At 55.5% G+C, this 18062-nt stretch overlaps 2 protein-coding genes across 3 annotated transcripts; both read right to left on the bottom strand.

Annotated features, from left to right (window-relative positions):
• Window positions 1-2085: 2085 nt before the first annotated feature.
• Acy3 (aminoacylase 3) lies at window positions 2086-9746 on the bottom strand. Its single transcript, XM_004627337.2, has 11 exons — window positions 9726-9746; window positions 7796-7944; window positions 7460-7472; window positions 6663-6740; window positions 6318-6331; window positions 5559-5813; window positions 4603-4795; window positions 4252-4345; window positions 3941-4048; window positions 3738-3847; window positions 2086-2448 (listed from the first exon to the last, which is right to left on the bottom strand). The coding sequence occupies exons 1-11, from the start codon at window positions 9744-9746 to the stop codon at window positions 2239-2241; spliced, it is 1245 nt and encodes a 414-aa protein (XP_004627394.2). The 3' UTR covers window positions 2086-2238.
• A 307-nt stretch (window positions 9747-10053) lies between these two features.
• Window positions 10054-16789, bottom strand: LOC101559630 (aldehyde dehydrogenase family 3 member B2). Of its 2 annotated transcripts, XM_004627137.2 has the most exons (10): window positions 16706-16789; window positions 14195-14357; window positions 13684-13794; window positions 13363-13483; window positions 13141-13226; window positions 12949-13030; window positions 12163-12549; window positions 11673-11839; window positions 10919-11018; window positions 10057-10677 (listed from the first exon to the last, which is right to left on the bottom strand). In XM_004627137.2, the coding sequence occupies exons 1-10, from the start codon at window positions 16753-16755 to the stop codon at window positions 10493-10495; spliced, it is 1452 nt and encodes a 483-aa protein (XP_004627194.2). In that variant the 5' UTR covers window positions 16756-16789; the 3' UTR covers window positions 10057-10492. The 2 variants fall into 2 exon arrangements, with proteins under 2 accessions (XP_023566445.1, XP_004627194.2); XM_023710677.1 differs by lacking the exon at window positions 11673-11839 and having other exon boundaries at window positions 10054-10677.
• Between the last annotated feature and the right edge of the window lie 1273 nt (window positions 16790-18062).

Genomic DNA, 18062 nt, shown 5'->3' with positions numbered 1-18062 from the left:
GCGTGGGTGTGATGGGGAGGGGCAGGGAACACGGCCCGCAGCAACACTGAGAGCAGATTGTGGAACCCCGGTCTAGCTGGGAGGGAATTCAGGCCCTCTCAACAGCTCAGCTCCATGAACAAGGGAATGCTGTTGGCTGGCCCCTGGCCATCCCTGTACCTCAGTTTCCCTAACTAACCTCAGTGTGTAATCCTTTCTGCTGGAGTGGTCCAGCCCAGCCTGGGGAGCAGTAAGCCTTCCCCTTTTGGAACTGGGGGCAGTGTCCTCATGTGATGGTGCCGCTCTAGCCACCACCAAGGCATGAGTGGAGTCTCTGAGACCTTGGGTGGGCCTCATTTGGTCCACTGTCCCTCTCCAGCCTGACCCAGTACCTTCTCCAGGCTGCCCCCACCCATCCTGGAGCCAGGCATGCGGGAGGCAGAGAGGGTGGGCTGCCCCTAGGCTAGTGCCAGTCCTTTGGTTGAGGTTCAGGGTGCTATCAGACCTGTGCTAAGTGGCCAAGAATAAGTTACCTAGCTGGACCGTCTGGGTAGCTGACACCATGAGGGATCGTCTGAGGCCAGACTGCACATGTCAGCTAGGACACGCGAGGCCAAGACTCCTGTGGAGAGGTGGGTGCTAAGGTGTCTGAAAAGTGCACAGGAGGGGCTCAGCCCTGGAGGGGCAGCTTCTCGTGAGTGTGATGCTCCAGGGCCTCAGGCTGGGCAGACCCTCTCCTCCCTGTGGCTCAGCCCCCAACCCCAGATTGCCACCTGCAGAGCTGGGCGGATCCCACATGGAGAGAGTGGGCTGGCCCAAGGGGAAGAGAGCTGACTGCTGCACGGACCCACACCCATCTAGGTGGAGCTCTGTGCAAGAGGTGCCACCAGCAGCTCCCAGGGGCCACTAAGAAAGTGCGACCATGCCACTGTGTCCCAGGATTCACAGCATGGTGGGTGGGGAATGAGAGAGACGATAGGGGTGCTCCGGTTTCCTCCCATTCTCAATGGCTCCTCCTTAGCCAGCCGAGAAGCACAGGTGGGCCAGCCCGGGTTCTCTTGCCTCCTGAGATGTATGGGCACGCCTTCATCCGTGTGGTGGAAATGTTTGCACATATGCCTGCCCCTCCCTCCTGGCTGGCCCTTTCTGCCAGAGGCGTCTCCTGGCCCCCTGCCCCCTCATCCATCTTGCCTGCCAGCCTGTCCCTGGTGCCCCAGCATCCTTCACACCTTCTCATCTCACCGCTCAATACCAGGAGGCAGCGGTGTAGCAGCTATGGCCGCAGGGAGATGGATGGCCAGACAGGGAGTGCAGGGGGCTGCAGGAGCAAGGCTGTGAGGGGGTGGAGCTCTGGGCCCTGAGTCTGCATCTCTGCCTGGCAGGCTGGGGCACTGGCCAGGCTCCATCCTGGCCTGCCTAGTTTGTGGATGCCCTCTAGGCACCTGGATGAGAAAGAGAGAACCCTGTGCCAGTTTCTACCTCTGACTCTGGTGTGGGAGGCCTAGGGATGGTGGAGGTGATGGGGGAGCACCGGTTTTCCTCTGCTCCCACCTTGGGCACCTCCTCTGGGTACTCTGACAGCTGGAAAGCTTTCTGGGTGTGCCCAACCCCAGCCCTGAAGTCTCCTGAACCACTGTGGCATTGGAACCTATTAAGCACTGGGAAATACACATCCGGGCTGTTTGCCTGGATACACAGAGCCCCTGGCACTAGGGCTCCTAGAAACATGTGTACGTGGGAACATGCACACACACCAACAGGCACTCTGGGTAGGCATGGGCACGGACATGCACATACATGGACACGTATCTCTGGTCCCACATGCTGACCCTCTGGCCCAGGACTGGACAGCTCAAGGCCTTCTGAGTTGTGGGTACCTCTGGAAGGCCCTCTCCTGAGACCAAGACAGTCTTCCTCTGGGTCCCCAGTACAATATGGCTTCTTCCTCCAGGCATGTGTGAACACTGTGAGCACAGAGGCAGCAATACTGGTCACAGGACACAGCATATGTGGCTAGGCCTGCCCCAGGCCTTATGGTTAATCCTCCCTCTATCCATCTACTTTCCTAGTCAGAGGGGGTGTGCATGACAGAGGACATTAACCATGGACCCCTGAACATTTTCCATTTTATAACAGGAAACTGAGGGTTGGCATTGGGCGGCCTGACAAGGAGTATAGTGTCCAGGCCTCTAGGCTTAGCCCTGTACCTCAGCACCACTGTTCAGATGGGAAGGCTGAGGCCAGGCAGGTATGGTGAGGTTAGTGGGCAGGGCTGGGGGTCAGCACAGGCAGGGCCGGCACTGAGACTGTGAGCTTCTCTGTCTTCATGAAGGCAATGTTCTTCTCATAGTAGGCAGCCTCATTAATGAACACGGGGTACACAGTGGAGTCCCCCTCATAGAGCACGTCCTTGCCGCTAAACATCTGGAAGATGGGTGTGCCAGGCTGCAGAGGCTTAAAGTCCTGGTCCTGGGAAGATAGCCAAGACTAAGGCTCCTTGGACCGAGGTGCTCCACAGCCCCAGCTAGTGACGTCCAAGAGATACCCACTCATCCTTAGCCTTGCCTGCCCACCTTCTTCTCCCTTGGTCCATATGACAAGGCATCTGGTGACATGCCAAGTGACTGTGTCTAGAAATGTAGACACCAGTCACCGTGGAAAGACAGCTGTCACAGCGGAAGTATAACCTAATGGTTATGGGGGCAGGTATTTCAGTGCTCAAAACCTGGGTTCCAATTCTTATTTGCTGCCTGACCCTCAGCAAGTTAACTTCTGTGTTCCTTATCCTCTTTGTCTATAAAACAAGGGTAATTTCTCCTATGATTCTGAGATCTAAGTGAAGCAGGTTAACAGTGCTTAGCACGTAGTACAGTACTGGCAGGCCACTTGATGAAGAGGTTAGTTCCAAGAATGTACTGTTAGGTGAGTTTGTCACTGTGGAAACATCACAGAGTATAGTTATATAAATTAAGGTGGGCATAATGTCACTGACATGTTACATACATGACTGGTTGTTGTCCCGCTTTGTTTTCAGTATTGGAAACTGAACCGAGGGTCTTCTCACTCAGGTACATTCCCAGCCTTTTTATTTTGTATTTTGAGACAATTTCACAAAGTTGCCTTGAACTTTTGATCCTCCTGCCTCAATTTCCCTGAATAGTGGAGATTACAGGTGTGCCCTATCGCACCCGGCTACATGATTGTACTTTTTAAGGCAAATGACCTAGAATGACCACTAACATCTGCAAAGCAAATGGGTAGGACTGGCTTGAGACTGTCCACCCTCAATCACTGAATGGATGGTATCTCTACTCCAGAATGTCATTTCAGGTAAGATACCACTTGCAGAGATAAAACTTATAGAGACTAGAGTTTTGGGAACTTCACGAGACCCTATTCAATAGAGACCCTGAAGTGGTTCCCAACCACTGACCCTCTGCCCAGTGGGGGAGGATTTCCCATCCTAGAACATTCGGGGAGGGAAGGCGGTGAGGGGATGTGCTGGACTATGGCTCATAGGCATAGGAACACTCAGGGATAGACTCCACCACTCCCAGCCCTTCAAGGGGGCTATGGCCCCCAGTGCTAGGCCTGAGTATAGATGTCCCAGGGAAGACAAGAAGGGGTCTGGAGCGAGCCCTCCATTCTTCTCTGGGTTCTGAGGGCTGAGGACCTCTGGGAAGCCTGGTCCCTCCTCTAGGCCTGCTCTCCCCAACATCCCCAGGAGGTGACTGCAGTACCTTCCCACCCCCACACACCTGGATCTGGGGATGCACCATGCCAGCCAGGTCCCCTTCTTCCGTGCGTGGAAATTCCATGTATTCCAGTAATCTGTAGATCTCCATCTCAAAGGCTGGAAAGGCTGTGCCTGTTTAGGAGAGGTGACAGTTCTTGTCTCCCTTGGGGCTCTGGGAGTCAGCTCTCTCCTCTGGACCTCAGTTTCCCTGCTTTGAGGTCTCACCCTGGTTGAAGAGCTCAATGAGGTCCAGAGTAGAGGCCACCAGGGATCTCATCCTGTAGAAAAGTTTGGCCTGCAGCACACCCTGAGGCTGGGGGCCGATCTCTATGGCTGGAGACCGCAAGGAGAGAGGTCATAATAGGCATCCTAGGGTTTGCAAGCCCCAGGTTGAGGGTTGCCCCCTCCACCCCCCACCTGCCTCTGTGAGGCTCCGCCCCCTGTCTCACCACAACTCCTGGGCCTTGGCCTCCTGAACCATGGCCCTGCCCTTTTAATCCCACCCTTGCCCCCTTCCCCAGAGCCCAGCAGCCCACTCATTCCGTGTTTGGACACAGAGTCCAGGCTGAATGTTTCGCTCTCAGGTGGCTGGTACACCAAGATCCAGGAGGGTGACTCAGAGTTCTGCAGCTGGAGGTGGAAGGGGCAGATCAGGAACCCAAGCCCACTTGGGAGGGGAAACCGAGGCAGGGCAGAGCAGCCCTGTGCATTGCCTGCTCTGGCCCAGGCAAAGACCTGGAGTACTTGGAGGTGGCAACCCTGGAACTGTGCCCTTGGGGAAATTAACCCAGGGAAACAGGCGAATGTGGCCAAGGCTCGGTCCCCTCTTCCTTCTTTCCCACCTGCCCTCTCCCTGCCCTCTGGGGACTACATAAGGCTGGAGCCACCTGTAGGCGGTGGCACAAGTGCATGGCAAAGAGGTCTGTTTCATTGACAATGAAGCACGTGTTCATGTTGGCAGTGGTGTTATGCAGATCGAGGACAAAGTCAAAGGCCTGGCTGGAGTTTTTGGGTCCCAACAGCTGGTTCAGTTCCCGGGCTCTTGTGACCTCATAGGGCTCATCTGGTGTGGGGCTCGCACTGTGGGGCAGGAGCAGAGATATAGCCCAGTAGGCACAATCAGTCTGTGGGGGTCCATTGGGGAAGGGACTGGTGCAGCTGGCAGGCGACAGTGCAGGCCAGTGGCTCCTGCTCCACTTGTGTGCCTGTACCCTCCTTGGCCCCCTGGGTTGGGCCTGCCACATACCCTCCAGCCTGTCCTCGCCCAACCACGTCTCCCAAACACCCTGCTCGTCACATCGCCAGGCCTTTGTCTGAGCTGGGCCCTCTGCTGCAAATTCATTCTTTCTTCTCTCTACTTGGGTAACTTCTACTCACTTTCTAGGAATTAGGCGAAAGGCCATCCCCCCCCCCCCGAAGTCTTTCCTGGCTGCTGATGACCTCGCTACATGCTGTGTGTAGCTTGCCCACCCCTTCACTTAGCCTCCTGCACTGTGATTGCTCTTCTCTGTCACCCAAACAGCTGAGGCCAACACCTGGGTGCTATTTCCCATTGCCTCACCTACTAGCCAGGGCCTGGCCTGCAGGTGGGGCCTGGTGAATGCCCCCTGAAGGAGGCTGGGCAGTGCCTGGGGCACAAGACCACTTGAAATGCAGCTGGTCTGAGAGCAGGTTGAAGTCTGGGGAACCCAGAGGGCCCCTGCCCCAGCCCACAGTCAAGGAGGGCATCCTAGAGGAGGTGACATTGATCTGGACTTCTCTAAAATGAAAATCAAGGACCAAGCAGTAGAAGCAGAGAGGTAGTAGAGCAGAGAAGAGAGGCAGCTGGAGTCATGGCACTCACGTAAGGAGGGCCTTGGTGAAGCTGCGATTGAGGTCACAGCCTATGTGGCGGCGACAGACGGCTGCGGCTGCTGGGTTGGCCAGCACGGGCACAGCAGAGAAGCTGGGTTGCTGTAGCTCCCCAGGGGCCTGCAGCCAGTGCCGGGCCAGGTAGACTCCACACATCTCATTGCCGTGGGTTCCCCCAGTCACAGCCACACGGCGCAGGGGCTCCTGGGGCACAGGCATCGAGTATATCCTGTGTGAGGTGGGATACCTGGTGGGTGGGCAGACAGAGGAGACTGGAGCACAGGCACAAGGCTTGGTGTTCAGAGCAGGATTGGTGGTAGTGAGCCCTCTAGGACCTGAGGAGTCCAATCTGGGCAGAGCAGCCAGGTATGGCTGGCTTCAGCTGTGTCCCATCTGTACCCTAGAGGCACAGCTCAAAGGCACCCCCCGCCTAAAATGTGTCCTGCCTGGTGTGTGAAGTCCCTCCTTTTGCCCTTCCTCTCCTCTTCTGGAACAGCTTTCTACTCCATTTGGAGAGAAGCCCAGAGGGGCTTAGACATTTGGGGACATGGATGCGCATTGGCCAAGGCACACCTACAGAGGAAGACTGTGCCCATTTTACAGGTGAGAAAGTTGAGGCCTACATAGGGAGTGGAGTGTGCCACACCCGTTAGCTGTGGCATGTCTGTGTTCCAGGTGATCCCTGAGCCCTTCAGCCACTCCTTATGCTTCTCTGAGCTGACACAGGGGCCTTTGGGAGGAGGCTTCTTACCTGCCAGTGAAGGGCTGGGCTCCCCCAGATCACCAGGGCTGGAGTGTTGCAGCTAGACACACAGTATTTATGTGCCCAAGATCACAGAGCAAGAAGTGTTTGTGCTGAGTTGGAGGTCAGCAAGGGGTGAGTGGTATGGGCTGAGGTCCATGTGGCCAAAGGGCACAGTATTGGCCCCCACCCACCTACCCAAGCTCCACCCCATGCGCCACAGCCTGAATGGTTCAGGTCCTGGAGGCAGATTCCTGTCCTTGCCCTCTGTTCTTCCCCTGGGCACAAGGACAGCCCTGCCTCCAAGCCCCTCAGGACTCTCACCAGGAGCTGCACACGGCCTTGGAGACTTACTTGCTGAAAGTCCTTGAAGACCTGGATGACAAACTTCCCAGGAGGCTCTGGCTTCACGGACTGCCAGGTCACAGGCCACTGCACAACGTGCAGTCAAGGGTGACAGCTGGGGCCTGACCCAGGTGCCGCTGGCTGGTCAGTTGGGCCTTCTCAGAGGTGCCTTCCCTAAGGCCACTAAGAGGTGGGCCAGCTATGGGACAGTGACTTGGTTTTGGTCATTAGGCCACACCATGAAGGTTCATATCCAGGTATGGGTCTTGTTGGCTACTGGAAGAGAAATCCCCCGACTTAGCTATCACCTCAGTCCTTGCAACTTGCGCAAGGCGAGGGTCACCCTCATCCTAAAGGTTGTATTTTCTGTGGGCTCTGGGTTTTATGGTTCTTTGATGCTTTAAACAAAACCTCATATGCCTGTAATTTCAGCACTCAAGAGACTGAGGCAGGAAGATGGCAAGTTCAAGGCTGAAGTGGACTCCAAAGTAAGACCCTGTCTCAAAACAAGCAAACAAGCAAAAACTTCAAAATATTTCACCCAATACTCTCAGTTGTTTTTAGGGAAAAGATAGCTAAAATTACCCCATTTTTCTGTTTTAGGAAATGACTCACAGACCCATTTTACAGATGTGATGTGAAAGTTGAGACTCAGACAAAATTCACATAGGCACAGCACAGTGGAGGCAGACTGGGATTGCAAGCCAGCATGTCTGATCTGACTTCATCTCCCTGCTGACTTTGGGGGTGTGGGAGGGACCAAAGGAAAGTTCCCTGTACACAGCCCACATGCCTGTCACTCCCACCCTCTTCAGCTGTCTGAGCAAAAACCAAACGGTCCAGAGGTCACTGGGCAAAAAGCTAGACCATGTCCAGCCTGGTTATCCATTGCTTCTTTTACCCAGGCGCTGGGCCCCAAGGCGGGGGCTCCGCAGGCATCAGGTCCCAGACCCGCTTCACCTGACCTGGGCCTCACTAGGTACAGGCCTGGCTCACCCCTCCCTGCAGCTGCTCGGATCCCACTCAGCTCTGTGTGCGGCCTCGGCATGCCCTTTGCTCTGTTTGGCACTGCCTGTTCCCTAAACTCAGATTGAGGGTCGTGGGGACTGTGGCTTGTCCTTGCTCCACCAGGGCAGCTGCACCTTGCTGGGGGGTACCCAGGAGGGGGTGGAGACCTCTGTGAGGGACCCTTGTGGAAGGTCATTGAACCTTTCAGCAGCAGTGGCGGTGGCAGTGGCAGTGGCAGTGGCAGTGGCAGTGGCAGGAGCCCTGCGGGCAGCCAGATGAAGCTCTAGGAAACAGAATGATTGCGACAGACATTGCTCCGCAGGGCCAGGCAGTGGTGGAGTGGGTCAGTACATAATCCTCTGCCCCCTCAGCTCCTCTCTGCTCCAGGCAGGGGTGTCCAGGCCCTGCTATTTAACTCCGAAGCCTTGGTCTTTATCCTGATGGCCCACACAGGCTTCAGGCTGGAGTCAAGCTTCCCTGTTTCAGGGAGTGTTTGTAGAAAGGAAGGAGCCTTCCCTGGTTCTAGCTCACCCATCTCTAATGGGCTGTGTGGCCTAGAGAAAGTCAGCACCCTCTGTGGGCCTCAGCTGCTGCCTGGGAAACGGGGCAGGCTGCCTTAGCCTTGGCAGCAGTCAGCAGCAGGGAGCAGGGGGCAGACAGAGCACCTGGGGATGGGTGTAGGCTCAGGACAGTGACGCCTTGGGTATCAGTGGGTCCAACAGTTTCATTCCAGTCTGGAACTCTCAGGCTCAGAAGGGGGTCAGAACCTCAGCCAACCCCACATTTATAAAGCTTGATTCAAGAGGACCTTGTGGCCTAGGAGCCACTCCTGAGGGTCACTGGCTCTGTGGCTGTGGAGCCCCTTGCCTACTGTCCATCTTGTGGGCCAGGTTCTAACTCTGGGCCTCTGGCCTTTTTGTCCATGTCACCGAGGGTGCTGTCTTCACCCAGGTTCCTGTAGCCTCACCCCATGTCCCTGATCTGCTGAGGGCTCTAGCCTTCTAGATAACCCTGCAGAGAAATGACACTGACTGTCTTCCACTGGCTTCTCTGCCACCTCTAACTGGGCAGCCAGCTAGGGTGGGTCCTTCTCCATCCGCCGCATGTGCAATGCCTCCCATCTACCTGCAGGGGCTCCCAGGTTCACATCCCATATCGAGGGGCTCCAGCAGAGGCTTTCCTGGCCTCCTTTCCAAGTCTCAAAACTAACAGTAACAGTGTCGTGGGGTCTGTCCTGCAGGGCCTTTTGCCCCATGCTGAGAGCTTGGTCCTAAGCAACCACTTAGAGGTCTGGGGCTTTCTCCAGAGGTGCTGTGTTGCTGTGTAGAATCCAGTCCCGGGCAGCCAGACAAGAAGGGACAGCCAGGGAAAGAGTGGTGACTCTGCCTCCGCTGAGACACAGCCTCATTCAGGAGATGCCAGCCACACAGTCAGGGCACAAGGGACAGAGCAGGCTGATGATTCAGCATGTGGGGAGCTGGGTTACCTGGAAGGTCCTGGGAGGGACACAGAGGCAGGGACAGGGAGAGTGGGATTTGCTGGAGGGATCCACTGGGAGTTGAGTGCACCAGGTTGGAGACATGTGGACACAGGGCCTGCCCTGCTGCTTCCACACTCGGATTGTCAGGGCTGGGGCCTGTCTTGAGGCCACCCGAGTAGGGACACTCAGTCCCCTTCTCAGAGGGCTTGTAGCCTGGTTGGGAAGGAGTATGGGCAGGAGGTAGCAAAGACAAGCTGGCACCATTCCTCCCTCTTCCCCCAACCCCCAACCCCAGTGCATTCATCCATCCATCCATCCATCCATCCATCCATCCATCCATGCGTCCATCCATCCATAGACATCCTCTGGGAATCAGCGTTGTGGTACTGGGGACACTCCAGTGAGCCAGACCCCATTTCTGCTTCCATGGATCTCATTGTCCAATAAAGAATCCTAACAGTGTGGAGGGCACAGGTTTCAATCCACGTCACTCTGGCAGCAGCAATGCCTCTTTGAATCCTCAAAGAGCACACTGAAACCCCTGGGGTCCACTGCACGGCTGGCAGGAATGACCCGGGGCCCACCTGCTGTACGCTGGCCCCCATGTTTCCCAGTAAGTCTGTATTGCTCAGTTCGCCTGCTTGCCCATGTAAGCTCAGCTCAACCCCTGTCCTGCTTTTAGACCTCAGTGTTCCCATAAGATAGGTGAAGTCATCAGTATTAGGTTCTGCAAGCCCAGGCCACCTCCTGGGAACTGAGAGCAGGGAGGACAGATGAGGGAACCATGCATGTCCCCTGCCTGTGCCCACTGCAGACATCATAAATGGGTCAAGCACTCCTTCCCCTTTGTCCCCCACACAGCCTTATCTTGTCAATGACACACCCCAGGCAGTTTCCACCCTTGATCAGATCCAGATTTCAGATCTGATGACAACAGGTCAGGCGGACTCCCAGGCCCGCCAGCTGTCCATGGAGCTGGTAGCAATTGCTCAGCCTTGTGGGATCCTATTCATTCATCTATTTATAGAATCTTCTCTAGCCACAGAAATTTCCAAGCTGGGGGGCACAGAGGTTCCACATCACCAGATCTATCTAATCAGAGGGATAAGAGGCTTCAGAGTGGACTTCAATATAGAGAGGGACCGGACCAGCCACCAGAGGCTCTGCCTAGCTGGAGATCTGTTCAGAAAAAGTCCCTGGAGTGGGGTCTTCATGGCCTGGGCTGGACACCTGTCTTCCAGGAATCACTGAGCAGGTGGGCAGCAGCTGTTAGCTCAGAGCAGGTCAGGGTCTAGGCAGTCCCCAGCAGCAGATGGCAGAGCTCTTGATGGGCACTGGAGATGGGCAGTCCTCACAGAAGGGTGCAGCTGTGGGACCTCATGGCCCATCTCAGGAATTTCTGGGCCTGGTAACTATAGGGTGGGTAGCGGACCTCATTGAGCTTCTCCAGGCCCGAGGGAGCAAGCAGACAGGCACGGTGGTTGGAGAAGGTGTCGAAGGAGAACTTGCCATGGTACCTGCCCATTCCACTTTTCCCTGCATTGGCACAAGAAGTAAGGGTCTGAGCCAGGATGCTGTCCAGTGCCCACACCATCTCCAGCCACAGCCCACAGCTGGCAGTGAGCTCAGGGAGCCAGGCAATCCTACAAAGCATTATACAAATAGGGAAACTGATGTCTCAAGAGGCTCCAAGTCAAACGGTGAGTGAAAAGACTTGCAGATCTGATCTGGAGAAGCTGGGTGGCAAGCTGGACGGTAAGGGAGGGCAGGGACTCACCAACTCCTCCGAATGGCAGAGATGGCAGAGTCATGTACAGGAAGCCATCGTTGCCTCCGAAGTTGCCGCTGCTGGTCTGGTCCAGCACCTGGTTTACTACCTGGAGAAATGGGGGTGGTGTGGAAGTGGGCTCCCATCATCAGAGAGAAAGCTGGAGACCTGACCATCTTAAAGGACAGAAGCGGAACCAGATCTCCAGTGCTTCTCCCAGTAACCTCCACTGAACCATCGCCTCCCATCTATACACCCCGGAAGAGATGGTGCCTTCTCAGGGGTGGTCCAGGTGCAGTGTGGTTGCTACAAGCAGGATACAAACACAGAGGAAACCCTGCAGCATCAAGCCGGGCTTGTGACTGTGAGGCCCAGAAGTACGGTTGGGACATTGCAGCAAAGTACGTAGGGCTCACTATGACCACCCTGTGGGATCCCAGCCTTGTGCCAGCCTCCAACCCCATTTGGGTGCTCTGCTTCCCACAGAGAATCTTTGCATGCTACAGGAAAAGGAGGGTCCCTAGAACACTCCTTCCTGCAGAGGGAGTCCACCTAGGTTAGGACAGACAGCTGGCCAATCCTGCCCAGAGCCCTCTGCTTGGCAACCTTGTGCAGGACACTGGTTCCAGGCATCCTGGATCCTAGACACCCTTGAGGTGACTGTTGTCCTAAATTCCTTCCCCTCATAGAGGGCTGTACAAGGGGATCTGGCCAGTTTGTATCTATTGGTGCTGTTCTGTCACTCCAGCCCAATAAGTCCTACCTTGCTGTCGTTAGAGAAGACATACAAGGCCAGTGCCTTCTCCTGACGGTTGATGAAGTCGATGGCCTCGTCCAGGCTCCTCACAGTCATCAGGGGCAAGATGGGCCCGAAAACCTCCTCCTGCATCACCTGCTCTGTCTCCTGCACGTCCACCAGCACTGTGGGTGCTGTGGGCACAGGGGTGGCTCAACCTTGTGGAGTGACCAGGATGGTCCCCAGGGGCAGGACCAGGCCTGGACTCCAGGCCAGAGAGACCAAAGTTTGACCTCCTAGGATACCAGACTCAGGCTCTCAGGACCTGGGGTCCTTTCCTCAGGGGACAGCAGACGATGGCACAGAGATTATTTAAATAACACTCTGGGCCCCTACAACAGTGGCCTGAGCTCAACAGATCCAAAACTGTGGACAAGAGTTTAGCATCAGGGAGCCACAGACTCAGAACCACCAATGTCTGGAGCATTTGTACTCTGGAATCAGGAGGAGGGCTCACCAATGTAGAGATCATCCTCATCACTCTGACCACCAATGACCACACGGCCACAACTCAGAAGTTCGTGGAGCCGCTTGAAATGTCTCTGGCTGATGATGCGGCCCAGGTCGGGGGAGCTCCGGGGGTCATCGCCATAGAAACGAGTGATGGCATTCTGCAAGGCCGGCACCAGCCGCTCCTGCATCTCCTGGCTGCACAGGACGTAATCAGGAGCCACGCAGGTCTGGCCGGTGTTGAAGTAGCGGAACCAAGCCAGGCGGTTGGCCACAGTCTGAGGGTCACAGTTGTCATCCACATAGCAGGGGTTCTTGCCCCCCAGCTCCAGGGTGACGGGCGTCAGGTGTTTGGCGGCAGCAGCCATGACAATCTTGCCTACACGAGCACTCCCTGGGAATGTCAAAATACCCTGTCCTCAGTGGGCTAGATCAGTGATGGCAAACCTATAACATGATATCGCAGTGGGCTGTTTGTATCATTGAAAGCGCTAGCAGGTTTGCCATCACTGGGCTAGACACTCCAGGCACATGACGTTGCCCATCTCTTCACACAAGGCCCTCCATGGCCTAGCACCTGTCCTGTGCCACCCAGTGGATCTGTCTTCAGCACAGTCATCCCTAGACCCAACAATTCTCGGAGTCATGGTCAGCTTGCCTATTAATTACTCCCGGGACACCTCTAACTCTTGATTTGTTCCTTACCACCAACTACAGGCTCCTCCCTCCAATTCTTTCCCACTCTGTCCTGTGCTGTCTCCTGCTCCAGGAGCCTGGCCAGCACCACTCTCACCTGTAAAGAAGATATGGTCAAACTTGTGCTGCAGCATCTTCTGGGACTCCTCGGGCCCACCTGGCACCACCGCAAAGCAGCTCTGTAAGATGGACAGGCAGCTCAGGGGGCAGGTCCAGAGCACAGGACTGTTCTGGCCATCAGGGGCAAGGGTAGGAGGATAATAGGTGTTGAAGGGCCAGGTACCCTCACCTGGTCCAGGTACTGGGGCAGCACCTCAGTCAGCACCTTCTCTATCCTCTTGCTTATTTCAGGTGGCTTCAGTATCACACAGTTCCCTGCAGGGGCAATGGGGCAGCAGTGGGGGAAGCTAATGACCCCATACTTTCCAGGAGATGCAACCTGGGAGATTCAGGGGTCCTCTTTGCACAGAGCGGTTGGACTGGGCATAGGAGTCAAGGATCCTCTCCTCACCTGCTGCAATGGCCCCGATCAGTGGCACCAGGGTCAGATTCACAGGGTAGTTCCAGGGGGCAATGATAAGCACCAGACCAAGGGGCTCCTTCCGGGTGAAGGCAGAGTCCAACTTTGTGAGCTGAAGTGCAGAAAAGACCATGAGACCCTGCCAAGGACTTGCCCACACCCAGCCACCCTATACTCAGGTCCTCAGCTCCCTGAGTGATTGAGTCCCTGGATAATAAACTGACTCTCCCTGTGTCAGGGCAGCAAGGATTCTGAGCTAACCTGGCCCAGTCCACCACCCCCTACTACCACTACTAGGCCAGAGGAGCTCACCAAGTTATTGCTTGCTGGTTTGTCCTTCATCCAGGTCTTCAGGTTCTTGAGGGCCAGGTCTACCTCATTCTGGCATAGAATAATCTCAGATATGTCTGAGTTCAAGGGTGACTGTGGAGGAGATAGAATGGGAGGTCAGGCTTGTGGCTGGCCCAAAGTCCAGAGAGTGGAGAGGGCACCAGTGGGTCTCACAGTGGTCCCATGGGAAATGTACGGGGCTGCCTGGGCTCCAGTTCCACTTGTGACCTTGGGCAAGTGAGTGACCCAGTTTCCCAAGTGTTTATAGCCTGTCTCACAGGGTGGCTGTGCATGCTCGTGAGCTCTTAGTATAATGTGACCCACTACCTGGAGGGAAGGGTCTATTAAAAGACAGAAATAGATTTGGAAACATAGTCACATCAAGACACAAACACCTTAATGAGGGGACGGGGATGTTATGAAGGGTGTGACCCTGCCTTAGAAAGGACAGAGCAGATCTTGTCTGGATACCTCCCTTCCCTGCCACGGTCACCTTCTGCAGGTCCTGGGCCAACGCTTCATACAGCAGCTCTTGCTTTTCCCGGAGGAAGCGGCCCAGGGCCTCTAGCTGCTCCTCCCGGAATGCAGCCGGCCGTGTCCGCCCTGACTTGAAGGCCTCCCGTAGCCGCTGCACTGTGTCTTCAAAGGGTTCCGTGCTGCTGGACAGGTAGTATGAGTTAGGGGGTGGGGGCTGCCCTATCTTCAGGGACACCATCCACCTACCTCATGGCCTACAACAGCCTTGCATCTGGCAACCTCACTTGGCTCACAAGCCCCCCAACACAGGATCCTGCCAGTTACCCCGCAGAGTGGGGTGTGAATCCTGTGTGTGTGTGTGTGTGTGTGTGTGTGTGTGTGTGTGCATATGAATGTCTGGTTGTACATCTGCCACTGTGCCTATGTGTCCATGGGTACATGTGAGTGTATATGTGGATACAGCAATGTCTATGTGTGTGTCTGTGTTTCTTTGTGTGTACACATTTCTATGTGTGTCTGTGTATGGGTGTGCCTGTGTGGATGAGTACAAATGTGTTGGTGTGTCTGTGTATCTGTGTCTTGGCTGTCTCCAAGTGTGTGTGTTTGTGTCTGTGTCTCAGTGCAGGTGTGTCTCTGTGTGCTTAGTGGGTGGCCCTGTATGAGTCTGTCTGGCACCCTTACATCAGAGTCACAGCCGGGGGGACAGGGAAGCATCGGCACCAGCACCCTTCTGTGGCCTTGGCAGGTCACTGTCGAGCCACACAGGTCACAGAGCCTCCAAACTAGTCGCTGGTTGCAGTCCCTGATCTTAGTACGACTGTACCCGCTGAAGGATTCAGATACCGGGCAGTCCCCAGCCAACCTGCAGACACACCGCCCTTCCCGTGACAGCCTGGCCATCAAGGGCACAGGAGAGAATGCAGCAGTGCCTTCCCTGCAGCCGGCGCAGGAGGTGGTCCTGAGGGACCCGGAGCCTTCGTGAGCCTGAATGTCCCAGGGGCCTGGGATGAGCTGAGGACCCCCGAGACCTGTTGTCTGGCCCAGAATCCTGATCCTAGGGTGGTCGCCTTTACCAGCTGAGGCAGGTAACACCATCTGGCTCTTCCCTGTGCACACCTGGTGCGAGGTAAAATCACTGAGTTGCCAGCAGTGTCTGACAAGACACACAGGAGCCGAGCTCCCTAAAATTCCCGTGGGCTGGGCCTGGACCGCAGTTCCTTCCTCAGCCTCGCAAGCGGGGAGGAAGCACCCAAGGTTTCCCAGGCCAGGGGCTGGCTAGGCACATAGGCGGCTGCCCTAGGCCCTACTAGCCCTCACTGAACACGAATGGCATCCTTCATTACGTACTAAGATTCATGCTGAGAAAGGCATTACGAGGCCGCTTTGTCCTTGTGCCCGCAGCACGGCGTGTGCTTCCACAAACCAAGACAGTACTGGCTCCTGCACACCTAGCTGCATCCTCATCTCAGAGGCTCATGGTTATACACACTGGAAACCTCAATTATTCCATGGTACACAGCTATAATTACAGCCAGGCTCCAGGCACCGGAGGTTCCTTCCTCAGCCTGGCCAGAGACCCGGCAGCCGGTCAGGGGGCAGTAGGAAGGCAGGGAGGGGATTCAGGATGAGGGGCCCGCACCCGCAAAGGCCCCACAGGGGCTGGCGCAGCCCAGGGAGCTGGGAGCTTCCCACCGGGAAGGAGCACAGCTCGGAACAAAGTCTGGAGGGCAAGCAGCCCTTTGGAGCTAAGGGTTTTGGCTCGTCTGTTTTGTTTTGGTTTTCAAGCATCATTTAGTTTAAACTTCACAGAATGAGGAAACTGTCCCTCCAAGAGATCGCCTGGTTTGCCCTCCTCCCTGATGCTGTGAGGGGCTCAGCGCTGGCCTGGTTGGCCCCACAGACCTCTCGGCCTGCCAACACCGTGACCGTGTGCCAACGTGTCCTGATCTCCCCAGTGTCCTTCAGTCTCTTCTACATTCCCTGCAGTGCTCATGGGATTCTTCCAGAACTGGGAGTGAGCAGGGAATCGAGTTTTCAGCTACTGAAATCCAAGGCTCAGTCCCTGCCTCTGGACCCCCTATTCCAGGACACACAGTGATCACAACTCTGGTGACCCCTGCCCTGATCCTCATCGTCCTAATGGCTGTCTCCGAGAGGGTGCTCCCCCTGGAGAACAGAGGTCTGAATGCTGGGTGCTTGCCCAGGGCCTGACCGTCACAGGAAAAGGGTGCCCAGGAAGCCTGGGTATAGTACAAAGTGCATAGTGCATTGTGCATCATGCATAGTACATAGTACAGTTAGGGCAGAACTAGGTTTCCCCTCTGTGCTCCAAGCCTCCAAGACCAGACTGTCACCCTTCTGCCTTAGACTCCTTTCCATTCCTACACACACACACACACACACACACACACACCCCATGCCCCTTTCCTTCAGCCCTGCATTCCATTCCCCCAGCCTCCATTCTGACGTTGGCCTTTTAAACTAAGGCTCCTCTGCCCCTGGCCCTTGCCCCTACAGCCCCACATACCCCAGCATGGGCTCCGGGTCCGCACCCTTGGTTGCACACTTGTTCGACATTCTTCCTGCAGATGCCCGACTCTGCTCCTTCCCTGCTCACCCCTATCTCTGCCTATGCCAATCCCCTGCTCCTCCTAGGAGCCTGCCCCACCAGACTCTTGGCCCACACCAGGCATGGGTGTGTTCACACACCTGCCCACTCCTGTGCCCCGAGCTGCCCTGTTCTCATAACCTTCTTGCCACAGCCAGCAGGGCAGCAGGTAGGGCAACCTGGGAGAAGCCGCTCTGAGTGCCTGCTGGAGGGGTGGCAGGGAGTTACCAATGAGTAGAAAAAACCCCAGAGGGTAACAAGATGCAGACCATCTAGATCACGGCAGCAAGTACTGCCCCCTGAGGAAGCCCTCACAGACCCTGCGCTCTACTCCTCCACCCCCACCTTCTGAGTGCCCAGGTCCAGATAAGGGCCTGCCTGTGCCCAAGAGGAAGGGTGACAGATGAGCAGGAGCCTCCATTGGAGATGGAGGAGGAGCCAGATGAGCTCCATTGGAGCAGATCAAAATTGGAGAAAAGGAAGGGCTGTAAGGTCAGTCAACATTTTGGCCCTAGCCTTTCAAGGTCAGTGAAGACTCGGGGCATAGGAAATCCTGTACTGTAACAACATGTAACTCAGTTGTGCTCCAAATTTTCTGATCAAGAAGATTGGAGGCGACTCAATCCAGTGTTGAGATTCATTCAGTTGTTTACTGTCCTACTTACTGTGTGACCTCTGGTAGGTTCCTTAAACTCTCTGAAGCCCTTTGAGGCACAAGCAGCATGGAAGTGTAGTTACTGAGAGGATCACGTGGCCAGAGAGTATGCAGGCCATAGCTCCTGGCACAAAATCAGTACCACTCAAGGTTGGCTACTAATCTTTCATGGGCATTGAGCCCCTCCGAGTTCCTGGGAAGCAGAAGACCCCCACACCATGGTCCCTCTGTGATAGTCTGACACTGTCCCACCCCTCTCTAAGCCACATGCCACACACACCCTGTGCTGAGGTCCACACAGAGGGTTTCTTGGCAGAAACATTTGATGTTCCCATCCTGGCTGGCAGGACCTCTGAGGTCACCCTTGGTTGTGACTGGAGTTAGGCCAGGGAGAGCCACAGATTACTACAAAACCTTCACCCTGAGTCTTTGGTAATTTTAGATATGAATGCTGATGTGATTATGGGGACATGGGACAGAAGTGCTGCCAAGACCCATTTAAGAGCCTTACAGAGGAACTGAAAGCATCATACGGAGGAACTGAAAGCATCATATCATAGTGATATATGCATACCTATGTTTATAGCAGCACAATTTGTGATAGCCAGATCTTGGAAACAA

Source organism: Octodon degus, unplaced genomic scaffold (genome assembly GCF_000260255.1).
Source record: "Octodon degus isolate 3935 unplaced genomic scaffold, OctDeg1.0 scaffold00018, whole genome shotgun sequence".
Lineage (NCBI taxonomy): Eukaryota > Metazoa > Chordata > Mammalia > Rodentia > Octodontidae > Octodon > Octodon degus.
This window is presented reverse-complemented; position numbering and strand designations above follow the sequence as displayed.